Source organism: Mixophyes fleayi, chromosome 5 (assembly GCF_038048845.1).
Source record: "Mixophyes fleayi isolate aMixFle1 chromosome 5, aMixFle1.hap1, whole genome shotgun sequence".
Taxonomy (NCBI): domain Eukaryota; kingdom Metazoa; phylum Chordata; class Amphibia; order Anura; family Limnodynastidae; genus Mixophyes; species Mixophyes fleayi.
The window spans coordinates 245,800,928-245,822,579 of NC_134406.1; the positions used below are offsets into that span (position 1 = coordinate 245,800,928).

General features: G+C 39.1%; 2 protein-coding genes across 5 annotated transcripts in view; one reads left to right on the forward strand and one right to left on the reverse strand.

Annotated features, from left to right (window-relative positions):
- CDH17 (cadherin 17) overlaps nucleotides 1-21,652 on the reverse strand; it is a 322,180-nt gene that overhangs the window by 90,247 nt on the left and 210,281 nt on the right. The window lies entirely within an intron of this gene.
- TMEM67 (transmembrane protein 67) overlaps nucleotides 2,278-21,652 on the forward strand; it is a 50,641-nt gene continuing 31,266 nt past the window's right edge. Inside the window, exons 1-10 of one of the 4 annotated variants that reach the window (XM_075213789.1) lie at nucleotides 2,278-2,497; nucleotides 12,135-12,220; nucleotides 12,893-12,983; nucleotides 15,513-15,612; nucleotides 16,765-16,834; nucleotides 18,106-18,180; nucleotides 18,269-18,331; nucleotides 19,228-19,382; nucleotides 19,456-19,564; nucleotides 21,488-21,580. In XM_075213789.1, coding sequence (XP_075069890.1) covers nucleotides 12,218-12,220; nucleotides 12,893-12,983; nucleotides 15,513-15,612; nucleotides 16,765-16,834; nucleotides 18,106-18,180; nucleotides 18,269-18,331; nucleotides 19,228-19,382; nucleotides 19,456-19,564; nucleotides 21,488-21,580 — 759 coding nt within the window. In that variant the 5' untranslated portion in view covers nucleotides 2,278-2,497; nucleotides 12,135-12,217. Of the gene's footprint in view, nucleotides 2,498-10,290; nucleotides 10,651-12,134; nucleotides 12,221-12,892; nucleotides 12,984-15,512; nucleotides 15,613-16,764; nucleotides 16,835-18,105; nucleotides 18,181-18,268; nucleotides 18,332-19,227; nucleotides 19,383-19,455; nucleotides 19,565-21,487; nucleotides 21,581-21,652 lie in introns of those variants that run through there. The other 3 variants (XM_075213790.1, XM_075213788.1, XM_075213792.1) reach the window with 3 other exon arrangements.

Sequence of the window (21,652 nt, forward strand, 5' to 3'; positions counted from 1 at the left end):
TGTTGAATAAACAGCATGTAGACATTCCAATGTGGTCGAGCATGAAAAAAAAAAAAGCATAATCAATAACCAAACTCGTAAAAAATCCAAACTAAAGCAAACACAGAAAAAACGTGTTTCTACTTGCTATGTCCAAGTATGATTATTGTAAATATTTCACCTTTAATTTAACTCCTTGTCTGTAGATCTTTATTTTGAAGTCATCCAGTTCCTGAACATTTACCATAATTAAATGTTTTTTCCTTAGCTTCCTATTGTGAAGTTGATAGATGAGACTGCATGTCTTGCAACAACTTACTAAAAGCAGGTTAAAAATTACAGTTCACAAGTGAATGCTGTATTTTTTTAAATGTTCATTAGTCTCATAACTAAATCAAGATTCAGAAGCTATCTTCATCTAGGAGAGAAGGCTGCTTCACAGAGGTAGGTCGATCCAATAAATATGCTGTCAGGCGAAGAGCTATTGCTCTCCCCTCTGGGTACCGTTCTTCATGGAGTAGATTCCGGAAATGTTTTTTCAGTAGCTCTTGCTTTCAAAGGAATATCACATTGCAGCTTCAATATATCTTCATTTAAATCTGAAACATTCATATTGAACATAGAGAAAATAGGTGCAGAAATGTCTTCAGTGTCAGCATCAGCAAATTGAAATAACATGAAAATGAAGATTGGCTCAAGTGGTTTCTGCAATCTTATGCTGCTGAAGCTTTTGGGCTGTTGACATTCCAACATCATGAGTCATTTTTATGTGCAGTGCCCACACAAGTCATACCTTGTTGCTGTTTTGCAGAAGAATTTGCTTTTTCAGAAAATACATTACATGTATTGTTTGACACATTAGAGAAAATAACCAAAAAAACAACTGTGTGTGTGTGTGTGTGTGTGTGTAGTTTTGGTTCATTTTTTTTTTGCCTAATTCTATAAACAAACACAATTTACAATTCACCTCCAAAATGGCAAAAACCTGAATATTACATATATTCTCCATAATAAACTGCTTTTTCATTTTTCTTATTTTCTGCTATTTTGTTTTCAATAAAACTTGCAGGAAGAATATGAGTAGTCCAACAATCTACTGCTTCAACTGAGGGGTCTATTGTCAGACTTGAATGCACAGCACTTACTGGGAAGTAGTAATAGCATAATAGCAGAAGATTTTTCAATTAAAAAAAAAAAAAGTGTTTGTCAAACAGCCGATAAGGAGGGTTAGTCTTCCTGAATAGCTGCCATTCTTGCAATAAGGATGATTTTTCATTTATGTGGACTGAATTAGGGTAGGGGTTGCCAGAACAAGTAAGCACACTTTGAGGGGGATGGATTCAATTGATTCTTGCGGGTAACGTGGCCCATGCACTGTTACCGTTACTAATATGAGATGAGTGCATTGTAAAGGTTACAGAATCAAAGAAAATATGGGAGGACATGCCATTTGGGAAACTAGACAATTTATCACATGAAATGAGGGGTCATTTACCTTTCTAACCAAAGCCTGGACCAAAAGTTTGTAGAAGATGTCAGAAAATAACATTTTTTTCATATATTTACTAAATAATACTTAAGCAAATGGTTAAAAAGTAGAAATTGGTATACATGATCATCATCATCTGAATAGCTGCAGCTCTGCTGCCAAGAATGATACCCCATTATATGGGTTGACTTAGCGTAGAGGGTATCATGAGTACAAATGTGCACAGACTGCATAAATATCATGTATTTGATCACAAGTGAGAAATAAAATGGGGCACCATTGCAAGCAGGGTGGGGTGGCTGAAATTTGATTTCTAAAATATCGACCTCCCCTTTACATTTACAATTATATTTTTTGTTTCACAATCACCATACAAAAAAAAGGGTGTCTTTTTTTTTTTTTTTTTTAAAGAAATGAGGGGTTGGGATAGTTGATCCCCTCCAGTTTAAATCCATTTTATTATTTCTCTTATTGAGAAAAAAAATGTATATACATATATGAGGGGCTCCCTGGTTTGAAAGAGGAAGCTCCCAATTTATTTTTGAGCAGAGTAGGAGGAGAAATCTACTGTTTAGCACACTATCCCTCACCCATCAATGTCACAAATCGGGGCCTTAGTCATACATCTCCCTCTTGGTCAAAGGCAGTATTCATTCCTGGGACAAGTGTGACTTCTGTCTGCAGTACTGGAGGCTGCCATCTTGGGTGAGACATTTTGCTAAACTTCCTGCTGAGTCTGATCACCTGATCTTATCCACAAATTAGCTTCCTCTGCAGACTTTAAGAGTCTTCTACACTCAGCAAATTGCCAGTGCAACACTTTTCTAGTTCCAGACTACCACAGTTGTTTGCTGCTTCATCCTGTCTGCTGTATACAGATCTCAACCATCAACCTTTCGTGTGAATTCAGCTTCATCCTGTTTGCTGCTTCATTCCGCCTGCGTTATACAGATTTCAGTCCTTTACCCTCTGAGTGAATTCAGCGTCATCCTGTTGCTACTGCATGGACTTCAATCATTTACTCTCCGAGTGAGTTCAGAATCATCCTGTTTGCTGTTGTATGGATTTCAATCTATTAACCCTTTGTGTGAATTCATCTTTATCTTGTTGCTGTTTTATGGACTTTATACAATATATAAACTGTCAACACCACCAAACATAAAAATCACATGCTTCATCAGAAGTTGATTACTTTAATTAATGATGACTTCTTAATTACTCCCAGCACTGTAGGAACTAATTTAAATAATACAGTTCAACTTTTAAATCACAAGGTACGCAAATCCCAAAAACTCTCCCAAAAAATCCTACAACAGCAATTTTAGGGAGGTGAATATGCCCACATCAAGTTCAATTAGTGTTGAATAATAGATCCCACTTCCAAATTTGGAGAAACAAACTGGGCCTGATTCATCAAGGTACGCAAACGCATCCGTATTTGCGTTGCATACTTTGAGTGACACAGACACTTACGCGAGAGAAATAAGAACCTCAAACTCCAAAAACACACCCACTTGTGGTCTTCTACACTTAAGGGACGGAAATAAGAATCGCAAACTCAAAAAAACCCACCCACCTTCGGATCTTTAAACAAGGTGGAAGCACAAGTGACGGATCACAAGCAATTGACGTGAACCCAAGAAATGTATACGTCACGCCCAATGTGGGAGGTCCGAACAGTTTGTTTACACATAACAAAACACAATGCCTGTGGCTTATTTTCACGGGATAGCTCTTTACTGATTAATCAGTGACAAATAATGATGTGGTACACTGTGAACAATGTTTTTCATTTGCTATTAATTAGCCTAATACACACTTTTACCTAAAAGACACATTGCTGAAGGCCTTTCTGTGTTTTGGAGTTCAAGTCGCCGTATAGTACGCAAAATGCATGGACATGGCTACATTAAAAGCACATGAATAATGAATCTATTAAAATGTATGTTGTACTATAAATCCATCTGAGTTATCAGGAAAATGCACAGCATACTCTTCCATAAAGGATACACACACAAGAGTATATACAACCTCCACACAGATAAAGGTTTGTGTCTAGATTAGAACTCATGACTGTTTTTATTTAAAGTGGGAGAGCTACCCACTAGCACAACCTGAGATTTGGAAAAACAGGAAGAACACCAACAATACAGCATGCGTGCTACACAGGAAACTGACACTTAATAGTACTCTTCATTATTCACACAAATTACTGACAAAATCGGAATCTCACAGGTAGCTTAGTGGTTAGAACTTTAAACTCACAACACAGCAGGCATGAGTTCAAATACCAAGCATACCCATAACAATTGTGTGCACATTGTGGGCTGTAATCATTATGCTAAGAAGAAACGCAGGAACTTTACACAATGGTTTTATTTTTTCATTTTGATTTGTTCTACACGCTCAACCACATTGTAAAATATGCCCTCATATTTATCCTGTATTGTAATAAACTAATTTTTGGGGGAACCTTTCGAAAAGCCTCAGGGCCCATAGTTCACATGCACATTATTATGTGCATGCTGACATTTATTACTAGGAATGGACTAAGAGGGGGGAGGGGTTTGTAGGGGACAGCCTCCTTAGAGTTAAATGCAACATTGCCTGCAAACCGACTTTCAACTGGATCCACGGCGTACAGGTTATACATTCAGCTTTTATGCAAACAGAACGCTCACCCCACTCCAGTACCATGGAGCTTTGCTTCGCTTGCACTTCTGCCTTACACCACTAAGGCCACTTCTGGGTACAGTTTCGATGTTCTCTTCAATGTGTGACTGGCTTAGCTCTGATACTTGAATGTAACCTTGGACTATCACTACAATGACACATGATTTGGGGAAATTGTAAACTAGCTAGGGCATTTGACCTTTGGGAATTTATCTTGCACAGGGCCTACAGATGCCATACCTCTGACAGGGGTGGCTTGTTGGTGGAGGGCACATGTTCCTTTTGGATGACATGCAAAGAGCAAATCAAAACCTTTTCTGCTATCGAAATGATGGAGTTCTAAACAAACCATCTTATTTAAATGTTACTCTTTTCAGATTATTATTATATACTTTCTCCTTTATCCTTACACCCACATGTTGGGTAATTAGATGAATAAAGACACACACACCAATGATTTTTTTTTATTAACTTATATAAATTTAAAGTTTTGCAATTATTCACAACTATGTACAGAAATCATAACAATATTTACAATAAAAACAAAAAACAAATTAGAACAATGAGGACCAGTAGGCCAATTTAAACTTAAATTCATCAATTATTTCTGCCTGGCGGTTGTGAAGGGCTTCAATGTCCTCCACAAATCGGCCCATGAGCTCTGCTGCAGTTGGTGGTGGGGGGCACATTTGGGCTTCCTCCATGGGTGCTGAAAAAACCCAAAAATAAATATACATCCCAACCTAATTTGTCAAGCAGACAGGACTTACTAGAGATTTCATGCATGTCTTTCTCACATTTTGTTTGTCCCTAAGTTTGTATGTGTATCTCCGTCTCCCCATCTCTCTTTATTCCTCAACATTGTGGGTGTTGGTCCCTTTCTCCACTTTTCTGTATGTGTCTGTCTTCCTTTGTCCCACTTATCATAATTGGCCCACCAACTTATCTGCCTTTTGTATAAGATCAAGCATAGTATCTTTCTTGCCTTACTGTGAGACTGTGCTGCATCTTGTTTCTTGACCTTGGCTAAGATCAAATGTGTAGTATGTTTCTTGCCTTACTGTAAGACTGTACTGCATCTTGTTTCTTGTTCCATAAACTGTCCTTGTCAGAACTAAGCAAAAGCTGATATAACATTTGCTGGCTTCTGAGGAAACAAGAAGAAATTGACTGATCGACTTCGGGGAAAGAAACGCTGCAGAGATTGACCAGCGGGACAAGACTGTGGGATTAACGCAGCGGAAAAAGCACTTCTTCTCAGAGGAAGAATCCCCCTTCACTGCGGAAGATCCTGATCTTCTCTGCCCAGCTGGAAGAAAATTTGCATAGCTCCGCCCCTTGAAGACCTTCCTCCAGATCATCTTGCCAGCCCTTCTGCTCTAGGAAATGGGCCAGGAAGATGGCTTCAGCTGCTCCAGCCCATAGAAAGAAGGGAGAAAAGACCCCAGCACCCAATTCTCTCCCTGAGTTTGGAACTGTCTCCACCAGCTTCAGGACAAGGAAAGACCAGTCACTATCCCCTCCAGAGAACTCCCACCCTGGAACCCCAGATGAGGCAGACAGTCATCCTGAAGATGAGAGCAGTGGATGGAAGTGTCCCAGACATGACAGCTGAGACATTCGGTAAGAAAAAGCTGAAACACTCAGCTTACAGAACTACCTGAAGAGGATCTTCTACATCACCTTTGCCTTCATTGTGATCTCTAAAATATACTGGGAGGTGGTGAAGTCAGTAAGATCTGAATCCCCATTTGCTCGATTTGTGGGTAACTGTCCCATTGAAAGAGAGGAGAGAAGGGTGACAATCTCCATGAGAAATCCTCATACGCCAGGCAACTACTCGCTACCTTCTTGAGCCGATTTTGCACCGTGATCAAGGACCCCTCCAAAATCCTGTTTGCCAATGGCTTCTGGACAGGCAAGTGGTCCATCATTGTCAGGTTAAAAAAAAATTAAAATGCTACAGATGGTCTCCAACACCTGCCACAAAGCTTCGACCTGGGTGGCTTTGCTGGACTCCTTCGCTATGCTGATGAGCCAAGGATCTGCGGGGTAGCTGACTCTATTGGAGAAGCTGCAAAGTCTGAACCTGCAGGAATTGCATAGTGCCAGGACACGAGACCAAGGACTACCCAAGAAAGACATCCTGCAACTTCTGTGGCCTAGCCAGCCACATCTACAAGAACTGTCCTAGAGTGCCAGAACCAAATCTTTAAAATCTTTCGGTGACCATAAAAGGACTACTGGAAAGTGGACCAGCTCCCACCCTGATTTTAACACCATGCTGTGAGCCTTCTTTGTTTGTAACTGCATCTGCAGGTTTCGGATTGAAAGGAACATTTGCTCTGCTGGGGATTCCATGTCTTGCTTCTTCCTCCTGCCTCTTTGTTCTTGGCTGGGACAGTGGAACAGCTCCTTTCCTAAACTGGACTACACCTTTGTTTTACCTGAATGTTGGACAATTTGTGAGGGAGCACCATCTGGAGGGACTTAAATCAGACTTGTGGAAACCAAAAACTGTCCACAAGGTAATCAGAGCTAAAGACATTATTGAGCCTGTTCCAGGGCTCCCTGCATCAACTGTTAAACTGTTAAAATGTGGCCTCTAAGAGGCTGACTATTAAACATTAAGACTTGGCATGGATGACCATCAAGGGGAAGGGAGGGGGGGGAGGTTGCCTCTTAGGACATTCATGCACTCCCAGAAGCTGTGCAGATGTATTCACTGCCCCTGGTGTATTGCCAGCAGGGAAACATTTCAGCTTGTCTTTTGGGACTGCCCCTATGCACAGGCACTGTTCAGATGCCCTGGAACATGAAGTTAAGGACAGTGTGCCCAGGACTTGCCTTTCATACCATTCTGTATTTTATGGATTATTTCCGGGGACCTACACTCTTAGGATAATCCAAGAGGCCTGGCGCCTTATAAACTGTATTAATGATGCATTATGGCTTGCCAGGAATTGCCTCATTTTGAAAAGGGAGAAGATTTTTATCCAGGACTGTCACAGGCTGATCCACAGCCTGCTCAAAGCCTAAAACATCATAGACATTCCTGAGGAACAAGAGGATTGATTGTGTCTCCTTCTTCCCTCTTGTCCCATATGTGTCTGTTTTTTTTTAATAAAGCTTTAGGCCTTTGACACGACCTCCCCCATCCTCTCCATCCCATTCTCCCATCACTGTTTGAAGTTTTGTTGAAATCTATTGCATTTAATTTAATCACCCTCCCCTTATATGTGTCTGTCCTTCAATAAAGCTTTGGGTCTGTGATCCCCTCCCTCTCAGCTACCTTCCCCTCACATCCATTGTTTGTTACTGTTGTGTTGTTAAAGTGACAGTGCTTGATGTAAAGTATAGGCTGTTATATCTTGTACCATATGTCTTGTATTGTACTAAAAATTGTCTGATAATGTTTCACAGTGTATTGTGCTTAAACACAGTACACTTCAATGCAAAGTACTCTGTATGATTTGTGTATCCTTACACAAATAAATAACTCTGGCTCCACCACCTTCTTCTACCTTCTGCTGCCACATCCCACTTTTTCCCTGTGCCCCCCATAACCCACTTTTACTCTTCTTCCATTTCTCTCCACTTCTCCGCTTCCTTCCCCTCCTTCTGCTGGAGTTTACAATATGGAAGGCAGAACCAGTTCTGGTGGCTAATCAGAAGTATGGACAAATGGAGGTAGAAAAAAAAAACAAGCTTTTGAGTTTATTAATTTTGGCTGAGCATCTAAAATAGTACAATTTTGATACCTTACCAGTCTCAGAACCCCATTATCAAAGGCGCTAATAGGGTTTTGAGGCACTGGTGGTCAGTGATTCCTGAAGATTTTGCCTGCACTAAATCTTTGAACGGGATCTCTATCCCGTTCACAGTTATCTAAATAGTTAAGCTGCGCTGTACATTTTGTACTTCATTTTTTAGCAATGCAAAAACTCTAAATTACTGTGCATAGCCTTTATAGGACTCTTTGTTCAGATTAGGGTAAACATGATTATTCCCCTTCAAGTTAACATTTATTTGAATATATTGTAACGTCATGCAAACTTCTCTATGTGTGGCCATTTTACATACTGGTATAAACAGTTCATGCAAAAAAAATTTGGTCAAATGTAAATTGCCTTGTGTTTTCTTTTCCCTTTATATGAAGCTTGGGATGTTTTTTGACTTTTCTCTCATTTTATACTGGTACTGGTTAAAGAAAAAAATGTTTGAAAATACAAACATTATTGTGGCGATTATGTACTGCACCTAATCACTGATTGTTACTTTTCCCCTGAATATTCATGTATGACCATGTGTATTTTTTATGCAACCTTGTAAAATAATGTCAAAGTATGCTTTTCTGAATGACATGAATTTGACCTGTGAAAGTGACAAGAGTCTTTTGAAAGTAACCAGGCCCAGGGACAGATAACATATCTGAGACTTTACAGAGGGTGTGTAAACAGCCTGGCCAGCCAAGCAGAGCAAAGAGTTGAGAAGTTGTGACCTTTGAAATTCCAGGCCTATATCTCAGGAAATAGATAACTCATTTTGAAAGCCCTGTGTCATTATGGGAACCAGTCTGCCCTGACATTGAGAGAGTTAATTTCCAAAGGTGGGGTGGAAGCAGTGTGAGAAAGGTTAAAGTCAGCTGCCTCACCCGGTAAGGTTGTTCATTCTAACCTGCCTAGGTTGAAGTGTGCCATTTTCCCCAAAGTGTACTCCTCTCAAGCCAAGTCTTAAACTAGTAAGTTAGTAACTGTGGTTTTATTTCCTACTTTATTTCTGAAACTTATTGGTGCAACCTATTGTGTATGTCTTCTTATTAACTGTTTTGTACTTAAGCCTTTAAAACATTTTTTGGATTAAATACATTTAATCTAGCATATTCTCCATGATTCTTTGTGATTTTATGAAGCCAAGTGAGGCTCATGCTACATGTGTATGTGATTTAAGTGTGAAATGTTAATAAGTGGTTTTGGTGAACGCAAGGACTCCATAGTAAACCCTTCTGGGTGGCAAAAAAGGTGTATTCATTTCCGTCATGTTCCTGCCGTCGCCTGCTGTCAGTCATCGCTACAGTGGTGGCTTGTTCACCTATGCATTAAAGACATTTTGATGTCACTGTATGTCACCACAAAACAAGGGCAACTACTTATTGTCACATCATCACTGTTAATCACCTAGAGCGATACCAGGGAAATCCCAAGAGCTTCCCCAAATAGGCTGAGATATCTCCCCCCCCCCCCCCCCCCCCCTTTGGCTCTGATACCTCTGAAATTAGAGTGATGGTTATTTTTGTTTCTTCAAATAGGCTGAAATTCTATACCACTACAATTAGCAGTGATGATTATTATTATTATTTATATTGGGTATACATATTATGTACTACTTAACAGAGAGTAGGAAATCATTCACATCACTTCCTTCCCCAGTGAAGCTTATAATCTATATCCCTTACCATATAGACCCACACACAAACACTAGAGTTATTTTTTGTCACAAGCCAATTAACCTACCAGTATGTCTTTGGAGTGTGGGAGCACTGTGCGAAAGCAATGCTGACCACTGTGCTGCTCTTACAACTTGAATAGTATATTTTGATGTCATTGTATGAATTGAAACCTAGATAATAATGAACTACATACCTCCCAACTGTCCCGATTCAAGGGCCGTAAAAGGGGGAGTGGCTTACAAAACCCGGCGGCGTTTCACCCCAAAGTGTGCGTTTCTGTGCGGGAAGTGGGCGTTTCTGGGCATAGATTATGCTGATCAGGCAGGGCTTATTTTGTCCTGATTCCGTGTTGGGAGGTATGTAACAAGAGCGCTGAAAGCACTGGTCAGTGATTGTTGCATTTATGTATGGAGGTGTAACATTGCACCAAAGGCTCCACTTGTTCTATAATCCTAGGTCCTGCTCAGAACACTTTATACATGTTTCAGAATGTTGTTGTTTTTTTTAATTATCAATATTTAAATGATTCACTTTAATAAATATTATCTTATAAATCCCAGAGGATATGACTGTGAAAGTAACAGGATAGTTAGGATTTGAACAGTGCAAGTTAATCAATACTAGCCATATTTTAATGTAGGCATAAACTTTTCTCCATTGTGAAAGCAAAGGCCAAAATGTTGCCATGTTAGGCTATAGTAGATGTGTCCACACGTGTGCCGATGTAAACCTTCTATTCTCCATCCCTTTCTCTCCCCTCCTCCTGCATGTCCCCACTTATCCCCTCTTATCCTCCTCCTCCTCTGCCGCTCAGCGGTCGTAGCCTGTTGTATTATGGGCGTTCGTGCCATGGAGATCGGGGATCGGCTCACCGCTGGTTCCCGGCTCGGAGGCCTCTGGCTGCAATGCCTGAGTCTAGCCGTGATCTGCCTACCGTGCTCCGGCCAGAGCTACTCCATCCCTCTGCAGCGCCCCCAGGACTGCTCGGTGCAGGAATACTACGATCCAAGCAACATGTCCTGTGCGCAGTGCCCAGATACACAGAGGCCCGGCCCGGAGGGTATATATAATTCAGGGACATGAGTCTGACTAGGAGTATCTAGTATGAATGGGTGGAGAGAGCGCAGTATAGAGATCCTTGTGTAATTATAGCGCACGTCTAATAGGTATACATGATTATATTTAACGCGCTCATGAGATGGTCTGTACAAAGCCTGCTATGTATGGAAAATGTATCATTGTGCATGACAACAATATGGAGATTACAGTAGGGATATATTGGGGACTATATATGAAGCCCTAAACTATGCGGAAACTGCTTTTTCCACATGGTTTAGGCAATTTTAAGTAAAACTGTCAATTAAGATAAAGCTAATAGGCAAATTATGGAGTTTCTATGGGGAGAGCATTGCAGTAGAGAGATCTTCAAATCCCTCACCACAGCTCCCATTCACTGTGGGGCATATTCAATTGCGCCAATCCGCTGCGCGTAAAAACTACTACCGTTATAGCTGGATTTCAGCTCGCGGCTCAGGGAGCTGCGAACTGAAACCCAGCGAGAAAATTACCGTTTTTTCTGCGCATTATTACCGTAATAACGGTAATAATGCGCGGACCGCCGACAATTGAATACCCCCCACAAAGTCACTTTGCGATAGTGACCGGAGTTTTCAGGTAAGTAAAGTTATTACCGGGAGAGCCTCCTATTGGTTCCTATCCACCCTCTTCCCCACTGTCCAAATATCTTGGAGTTAAGGGTCTCTGATTTGTAAGATTAAATAGGGTGTTTTAGACCCTTATATTAGTCTCCAATTATCATGTGTATGGGCACCAAAAGGATGCCCTCATAAAACATCTTGATGAAAAGAATCATTTAGAAATATGAGAATCCAAGTTTAAAAATGTGATCACCCTGTACTTGGAAAACAATTGTATTGCAATGTGTGTGTGCAGATTGCATAATCAGAATTGATTTATTTTCTTTTTTTATTTTATTAAGTTTATCAGATTTAGGTAATTCTCTTAATGTAAAAATCAGTTAGTGGAATGATTGTTAAAAAATCTTTCCATTAAAATGCATAGGAATGTTGCGTATGTGGTACGAAAATGCCATTTACATACACTCGAACAATTGGCACCAAATTCAGGGAAGCTGAGAGTCCTTTCAGAAGAAGGACGCTTTTCCTGTGCATAGTTCTCTTCTGACTGCACTAACAGGCCTCAGCTACCTTTGCTGTGACTCCATGCAATCACAGTGTTTGTTCTTAAGAATTACTTTGTACAAGTAATTCCCTATAAAAACATTGTCACCCCTCACATGGTTTCTCTAAGCCTATTACATTGACAGTGTCTATGAAAAAGTACATGTGCCACATTTCAATAAATACTTTCTGTGTTATTTTTATTATCATTGAATCTTGATAGTTTTGCATCACAGGGATAGATGCAGGTTGAGGGAAGTCATACGTGTTAATTAGCATGGGGAACTCAGATCAAATATGTAAATCTTTACATATCAAATAATACAATGCTGTTTTTCATTAGGTATTTCATGTGAGTGTCTCCCTGGATTTAAATATATTACAAAGAATGGCTATTTTGTCAGTTGTGAGAAATGTCCTGACAGCATGGTAAGTATTTTCATCTTTTGCAAGTAATTTATGGTCGTCCATCGACCACTTTTACCTAAGAATATACCTAATATAATGGAGGTGATCAAGAGCGCCTACATATTTTAACAAGCATGCATACATCTGCCCCTTAAGGCACTGCTGCATTTATTTAGCTCTTTACATAGTAATTATTGTCTTTCATCTGCTTTCATAATTTAATGATATCTTTATTTTGATTCCTTAAAATGTTATTTTCAAATGTATTATTTCTTAAAAGAATGTTGCTGTCCAACGAGAAGTTTATTGTTTGTATCCAATGTTTGAGCATACAGTATAAAGGCACCCTCCCTGTATGGCCCATTTGCTACATCTGGATCTTGATAGCACTTATAAAGCAGATTTTAGGTATAGGTAAGCATGCATAGTAAATAAATGTGTAGTAAGTGCTCAAGTAGAAATTATAGGAATACCTGGATGCATTGGAATGACCACGTCTACCAATATATGTTACCATATCCATATTCTCTGCAGAGTATGTCATATAGGTCAATATGTCAAATATGTTACAAAGTTTTTAAAGAGTGCAGACTGCAATTCTTTGAGATTATAGTATATCAATTTTTATTGAAACAACAACTTATTACCATGCATTATGCATATATAATATTTTATTTATATGTACTATTTCAGGGTGTCACAACAGATAATTGGAGTTGTATTAAATGTCCCAGAGGATTATCTTCAGATGGCAACTGCCAGTGTTCTTTAGGAAAAATTTTGGGTAAGTTTAATTTGTAATATTCCCTAATTTTTTTTTTGCATGATGATTTTGTTAGGTATGCTCTAGTATGCCCTAAAATACAAAGGTAAATGTATGCATAAAGGGTTTGTAGAAAGGATAATTCACAAGTGCTTTGATATAGTACAAAGGTATAATCAGAATCCTTATCATTGTATATACCCTTACACGGCATATACAATACTGGTGTATACAATAGAGCAGTCACAAATTTATAAAGAGTAACAAACAAATTCTGGACTACGGGATGGGGACCTTCTATAACTTGTTGCTTGTCACTTGTTTGTCTGCATCTGAAAGTAATTAAAGAGGCACCCATATTATAAAAGTACAAACATACAAATGGCTAGATTTACTAAACTGCAGGTTTGAAAAAGTGGAGATGTTGCCTATAGCAACCAATCAGATTCTAGCTGTCATTTATTTAGTGCACTCTACAAAATGACAGCTAGAATCTGATTGGTTGCTACAGGCAACATCTCCACTTTTTCAAACCCGCAGTTTAGTAAATATACCCCCCAATGTAAACTTGAAAATACAGAAGCTTATCTGAAATGGTAACATCCAAGATACTCCTAAACCTCAGGTATAGTAAACATTATTGGTGTAAGGTGTATAATCCACTTCAACCAGGGAATGGGGGGGGAAACAGGAGGGTTGTCTGCCTCCTGGGCCGGTCCCATATTGGGCTACTTTGGGCTGGGTCACTGAGCTACCTACATTTTTACAAAATGTTCCTAATAGGCTGCTGAGTCAAGTTTCGCTCCCGGGCTAAAATTTGCCAGCCAGCCCCTGAATTCAGCCCGCCTTGGAATATAGGAAATAAAATAGGGAACAAGAATAGTATAGTAAGAAACATTTTTCATTAAACTTTTGTGTATCATGAGAGAAGCGCTATGTAGCATCAGACTTGAAGATCACTTGCATACACGTGGTGCTCTGCTGTTTGTAATCCAGAATGTGTGGTGATGCCAGGGCACTAGAGCTCCAAGTGTTCCTTATTTTATATCCTCAATTTCTCTGTGTTTTAAATTAGACTACAGACCTTGATGTTTCCTATACTTGAGGTTTGGGAGTACTGCATATATTGCTATTTTCAAGATTATACTTGGTACATTTATAATGTACTACTCAAAGGCAGATCACCATTGACTGCCTCTTTTTCACTTTCACATGCATTTGCAAAATGTTTGTAAGGGCTCCTACACCTGGGGGTTGAAAAACAATGCTGGTTAAATCCATTGAAGACACTTTGTCCTTGCTTCGTTGGAGCTTTAGAAGCACCTGCATTAATGAGTTTCAAAGTTTCTCTGCAGCATTTTGTGCTATCTATTTAACAAGCATTCCATAGAACTTTGTTTTCTCTAGCGATAATTTTTCTGAACCCTGCAGGCAACACAGAAATTGATTTGTAGCAAATGCTTGTCAGAGAGTGTGTGTTTGAGTGTTCAAGTCCATTTGAATACATTCAACATCAAATTAGGTTTAATAGCCTTTAAGAACATACATTAAAGGCTTAAAATTATGAGACCTAAGACAGAAGGATTTAAACATGTTGTGTATGAAATCATATTCAATAAATATAGCTTATTATTATTTAATGACAGGCATGGGTATTCCTAATGTAGTCCTGTCAACATGTATTGATTTCTTCTGATTATACAGTGCACATATGGAACTTGTGCATATACCCATTGCTGTCCAATCATATCCTTTGAATTTGACAGAGTCTGAGTAAATTTTTACACATTTAGATTCAAATCATAGAGATCCAATCAAACTTAGCCATGTGTGGGATTTCACCACCCACCAAAAGTGGGTGAAAACAGCCTGAAAATGCAGTCAGCTTGCGATCACTCTCATGGGTGTCCAGTCATCAACTGATGACACTAGTGGAGCCCCATGGGCTACGGCAGTTCGGCCTAACTACCAAAGGATTGATGCCCAGTTTGGCCACACACATGGTTTCCCTTGGGCTTTCCATTTTGTCTGTTTTTCTTTCTCTTTGTTTACCCCCTATATTGTGTAAGTGTTTATGTTGTTGTATTGCTGGGCCCATTTGAAGTCTCTGTTAATTGATTTAACCTCACATGTTGCTTTTGACATTATAAGAACACAAATATAGGTGTAAAAGTTGTAATCACAATATTTGGGATAAGAGAGAGGACTGTAGTAATCTTTTGATGCTGAAATAGCTGATAACAAAAGACAATAGGGCTCTTATATAAACGCTGAATTTAGGTGTAAAATTTGCACTGAACCAACCCAACCAAATAGACAATTGTTCTTATTGCCTAACTTGCACCAGACACATAAAAAATAATAGCTGGATTAGTTGCTGTGGTTCAGAGCACGTTTTGACTGAAAATGGAATGTTAATAAAACTTACGTACAAAGTCAAACTCTATCTTCTTTTCACAGTGTGGGATGTTTTACCTACATATTAAAACATAATCTATGTAATGTACATGCTGTTATTTAAACAAATAAAATAGTAATTCTTTACTTTAGTGGAAAGGGATGTGAATGGCACGTTGCTGCATGAAGCTGAATGTGTCCTTTGTGATGGGACTGAGCCATCGTTTACAGTTCCAGACACATCAGGAATCCGGTAAGTCAGTTATTAAATGGGTGATGGGCCTAATTCATTAAGGAAAGTAAGGCAAAAAATGAGTACGTTTTCTTCTGGACAAAACCATGTAACAGTGCAAGGAGTGCATTTTAGTTTATTATTTTGCACATAAGTTAAATACTGGCTATTTTTTCATATAGCATACAAATACTTGATAGCTTTATGTTTACACTGACATTTAAAGTTGATCTAGTACATGCCCCTTCCCAACTATAAATCTGTCCCCACATTTTAAATTTAGCTCCTCCTCCAAAGCAACACGGTTTTGCCAAGGTGCAAAGTTACTCATTTTTATTTGCTTTGCCTTAATGAATCAGGCCCAATATGAATACTTTGCCTCTCCTCCACTCTAATTACTTCTTCCCACTCCAGAATCCAAGACTTCTCCCGTGCTGCCCCTCTGCACTGGAATGACCTCCCTCGCTCCATCCGTCTCGCTCCCAATCTGTGCTCCTTTAAACGAGCATTCAAAACTCACCTGTTCCTCAAAGCCTACCAACCTTCCACCTAACCCCCTCATCTCCTCCGCCCTTTCTCCCCTCTCTCACCTGGTGCCTTTCTCTCTCCCCTTGCATCACTGCCTCCCTTTCGTGCCTGTTTCGTCCGCCCTCCCTTAGAATGTAAGCTCGAATGAGCAGGGCCCCTCTCCCCTCCTGTCTCCATACCTGTTCTTCTGCTCCGTATTTACTCCATTTGTCTGCCCGGAGTTTCTGAAGCATTGGTACTTAGTGTTTATTGTTCTGTACTGTTTCACCCTGTATAGTCTACTGTTTGTACTATGTAAGGTGCTGCGGATACCTTGTGGCGCCTAACAAATAAAGGATAATAATAATAATCTGAGCTTAATTCTCAGCCGATGTTCATTAAAGTGGCAGTTGAAGTAAATGGCAAACTCTACAAGCAGAGAAACTAGATAATGCCCTTTAACAAGCATCAGCTTATACATTAATGCTTTAATATTTATACTGGACAGAAACAAACATATAGGGTTAAAGGTTTATGACTGATTTATAGCAGAGAACATTGAATAGAGAGGTATAGGGATGCTTATACTACAGCTTTGTATTTACTCTCTGTTCTTGGGGTAGCTCTGTGATATGTATTAAGGACTATTGCTTAATATATCCCTAGGTGTGAAAGATGCCATCAGACATTTATCAGTAAGACCAACTCGTGCAACTGTTCCCAACCCAATATTTTGGTAAGAACATCAAACACATATCTACCACTCACATGCCTGAATTATTGATCATTTACAAGTATGTTTGTCATCAATTGTACTAGGAACATATTGACAGGAAATAAATAAATATATATATATATATATATATATATATATATATATATTTATATATTATGTAAAATAAGGTCAAATACTTAAAGTACAAGCAAGTATGGGAAGTTGCATTAGCTTGTGGCCATCATGTAGTAACGAGGGTCTTAGTCCTATGCATGTGAACTTGCACTGTGGTAAAGTCCCTGTCAGCACAAACTGAAGGGGACCTTGTCTGCTATATAGTTCCAATATGTGTGCAATACACCCATACCATACCATTCATTGGTCAGAACTCCGATATCACCATCATCAGATGATGATCTGCCCATAAAGATCACCACATGTAATAGTCCTTCAGGCTACATTTTGGAATAAATATCATATTTAATTTACTTTCCCGTTGAAGGGACATGATGCTGAAGAGCGTATACTTTGTCAGAGTAATATAATGTTTTGGCTAGCTATTGGTTGCTATAGTGTGCAGAGAGTAGTGTACATTTCCTCGGATAGTTTACATCGGAATCTTTGAGGGATATTTCATTTTAACTAAAGCTAGGTACACACTACAGAATTTTCCACCAACTTTTTAAGCCGAGCGATTTTACATGCGATCGATGTTCCGATCGCTCGGTCCATGGACTGCATACACACTAGCCTTGTTTAGGACGATAAAGGGAAGAGCGGACGTCCCTTAAGCGACTTTTTACAGCCATGTTGTTGTGAGCAATGACTGTAATTTCGTACTCACTGTTGTGGATCGGTCGGAAGTTTATACACACTACACAACGGAAACGAGATTGGAACGAAAATATTAAACAGTACGACCAACCAAATGAGGCGACAATCGTCCATTTGGGCAGACTTTCGACCATCGTGTCACTGCACACACTGACCCTACTTTTGAACGAGCGGTCGTATGTCGGCTGATTTAGCCGATTATTGGATGAAAATTGTGTAGTGTGTACCCGGCTTTAGACGGTACACACAATGTATGATTCAGCTCATGATAATACTCAGATGTGCAGATATACACAGATCCCTGTACTGAATTACATTTACTTGTATTTTACTGAAAATGTATATAACTATAGAGTGAAAATAAACAATACTGATAAACAGGGGATATTTGCCAACATGTGAAAATTGTGTCTTACCTTATATTACAAACATGCTCTCTCTTTCCCCATATTTCCTAGGCTGGTGGTATGTGTTTCAGCGGAGCAGGCCACATCCTGTCCAGAGTTGTTTCAGCTGTCCGCTATGGGCAAATAGTAAGCACTTACATTTTGCACAGTTAACACAGAATATGACGCAATGAGATTTTATATAAATATATATATTTATTTTTTTTTCTTTCAGGGCATTTTATTACGATCAGAGTGGTTTTCCATTAATTTGCAGGCCTCAGCGGCAGCTTGCTTGGTATGGATTCTGATATAATTAATGTATTATTTGCTTTGGGCAGTATGTGACTGTGTGTTTTCTATGGATTGCAGAGAAATGATTGGTAACAATCAGAATTTTACTGGCACACTCACAATCGGATTTCCACTCCGCCACACAATTAGTCAACAACCTACAGTGGTTTAGAAGAACACAGAACTATATTATATATAGTAGATATGACATCTCCGCAGCCTCTGACCAGCCTTAAATTGGCTTCCTGAAATTTATTTTCTCAACAGAGAATTTATATAATCTGTTAGGGTCTTGTCTGAGAAGGGTTGAGTTATATTGTATATTATATTATGCAATATTTATTATATATTGTATAATATACCTGTAACATAACATTCCAGTACAACGCTCTGCATCTGAGGACCTTAGCTCACCGAGCTGTCCGCACTAGTAGCACTGCATGTTCTCAATGTAAACTGTAGTTGTGCTAATTAATTTAGGAGAATTTAGTGATATGTCAATAGTGCTAACTATCTAACATGCTCAGCTCTTTATCTGATGAACCGGAGTCCTGTGCTTGACCAGTCATAGTGTCTGTACCATTAGCTGTACCAGTGTCTGATTACTCTTTACAAACTCAATATTATGACTTGATTACTGAGGATTCTAAAGATATAAAGTCTGTAAGCCAAGAACTTTTACACCTGCTAATTGACTCTACTCCTTGTGCATAATATGATGCAAGTGTTTTCATAGCTATTGTTTACAGTTGTGCTTAAAAATATTTGTCAGTTTTATATATATATATATATATATATATATATATATATATATATATATATATATATTATATGAGAAAGATAGGAAGTTAATGTTAAAAGGGCATGTTTATAGCCATGTAATGTTTATTCTTTCTGTAGCTGTACTCCAATCAAACAGCGTGCCAAGCACTGGGGAACATGTGTGTAATGAACATGCATTCTACAAGTTCTCAGAGTGCTGATGCCTGTGGTCTGTTCCGTTATGTATTCACAAACACAGCTGCGCTGGGGGTGGTCCATTCCATTTCTTTCTGGTAAACACTATATCATATCCTCTTCGACCTGACAATAGTCAGTGTTCTATAATGTACATTTTCTGTCCAACAGGAGGCCGAATATCCCATGGTTGTATTATGATGATCAGCCAGGTTTAGCAGCACGGGTCCTTACAGCTTCTCCATTCCCTAAAAACTTCAGCTTTAAATCTAGCGACCAGGTGAGTAAAGGTCATCAAAGGTACTTGGCAATACAACTTATTATACAACTGGTGTGCGTTACAGATTCACTTCCGTATTGGAAGTTAATGTGTTGTGCAATTCTGTTTAAAGAGATTCTTCCAAAGTTCCTCCGATGAGCTTTCATAAGAAGGGCCCTGTGGCCCAAATATTGGAATAAACTTTCATAGCAAGGATTTTTGTGTTCTTTAGATTTGTTGCTGCTTTATTTGTGCTTACATGTACTGCTCCTGCCACTTCTAACACTGGCACAACAACTCTCATATAATATTATACTGCTCTCCTGTGCATTGGCAATATGTTAATCTAATTTTGATTAAAGAATAACTTCACCCAAAATTCAAGTTCTGCTGATCTTTGATCCGGTGTTACCCAACCTGCTGGGTTTCCCCGAAGACTCCAGTGTGTTGTTAAAGACCCTCCTCAATGAAGTTCCCATTTTCATGAATGAGAAGTACACAAGTGAGGGCTATTGACAAGAACACTTCTGTTTGGATGAGGCATGTAGGGGCTGGGACAGGGGAACACAGTGTTGGAGCTTTCGGGAACTCGCCAGATTGAGGTAATGCCACACCAAATGTAAGTGGAACCTTGTATTTTATCTCATTGTAGTGAACTCCAGTGAAAATTAAAGTTTCTGTAATTAAAAGAACTGATAACAGTGGGTAGTAGCTTGCGATGAGATCTGTAAAAATGTTACGTTCAGTACACTTCTCAATATCTTAACACCTACTCATAATGGATCAATATACTGCAGATTAGGGTCTCGTTGCAGAGTACTACCCAGCTGGAGAACCACAGGTTGCCTAAGCGCCCTTCCAAAGGGATTCTGTAGTTATACACTTCACTGTGTTGTTTGTTATATTTCAACTTTGGCAATAGGAATATTTATGAAAAAAGAGGTTTTAGCTCATGACAACCAATTAGGAAGTGTTTTTTGTGGTGTAGTTGACAAAAGCAAAACATCTGATTGTAATGGGCTACAGTACCTTTTTTCCTCTGCACCATTTTTACCACTTGTGTTTGAGTAACTTATTTTTTAAGACGTATGCGCACAAATCCTAAATTGTGACAACAACAGTCAATATTCCTGCAGTTAAGGATAGTTTCAATATAAGCATATAAAGTAAAATGAATAAGGCAGCTAGCCCAAAATGACAGCAAACAAAGTCAGGACCAAAGTACCTAAGGAAAGCTGAAAAATCTGGAGGCACAGCACAAATACCATTTGTTTAGCGTAACGTCAAGCACCTATGTTTTTTGCTGCCTCATCTGTTTTCATTGACTTGAAACTATTGGTGTGAATAAGTGCAGGTCAAGCACGTGCGTAGGGAAAAGAGAATATGCGGCAGTACAGTGGCTTAGTGGTTAGCACTTCTGCCTCACAGCACTGGGGTCATGAGTTCAATTCCGGACCGTGCCCTTATCTGTTTGGAGTTTGTATGTTCTCCCCGTGTTTGCGTGGGTTTCCTCCGGGTGCTCCGGTTTCCTCTCACACTCCAAAAACTTACTAGTAGGTTAATTGGCTGCTATCAAATTGACCCTTGCCTCTGTCTATCTGTGTGCGTGTTAGGGAATTTAGTCTGTAAGCTCCAAGAGCTTACGGGTTACAGAACTACCATCAGCTTAGAGGTAGTTGGTACTCAGTGCCTTTAATTGGATGCACTGTTGAGGTCCGCTGAATAAAGAAAGCTCAAGCACTTACATGCATATATATATATATATATATATATATATATATATATATATATATATATTATATGTATGTGTATCTATATATTTTTCATTCATTTCACATTTTATCTGATCACAATGTGGATGATAAGTGCTAATGTGTTGCATTCAAGTATTTAACTGATATGTTTTTGGTAATGTAGTTGTCATAAGATTGTATTGTCTTCTAGACACAGGACACACAAATGGCATTTATAGCGGCTCTGTATGATGTGAGAGGAAAGTTCATTGGGTGGAAGTCATTAAATGGAGGCCTGTTGCAGGTAACTTCTTAAGTTACGAGAAAAATATATATATATTGAAATGTGTATGAAAAGCATACAAAATTCAAGTAA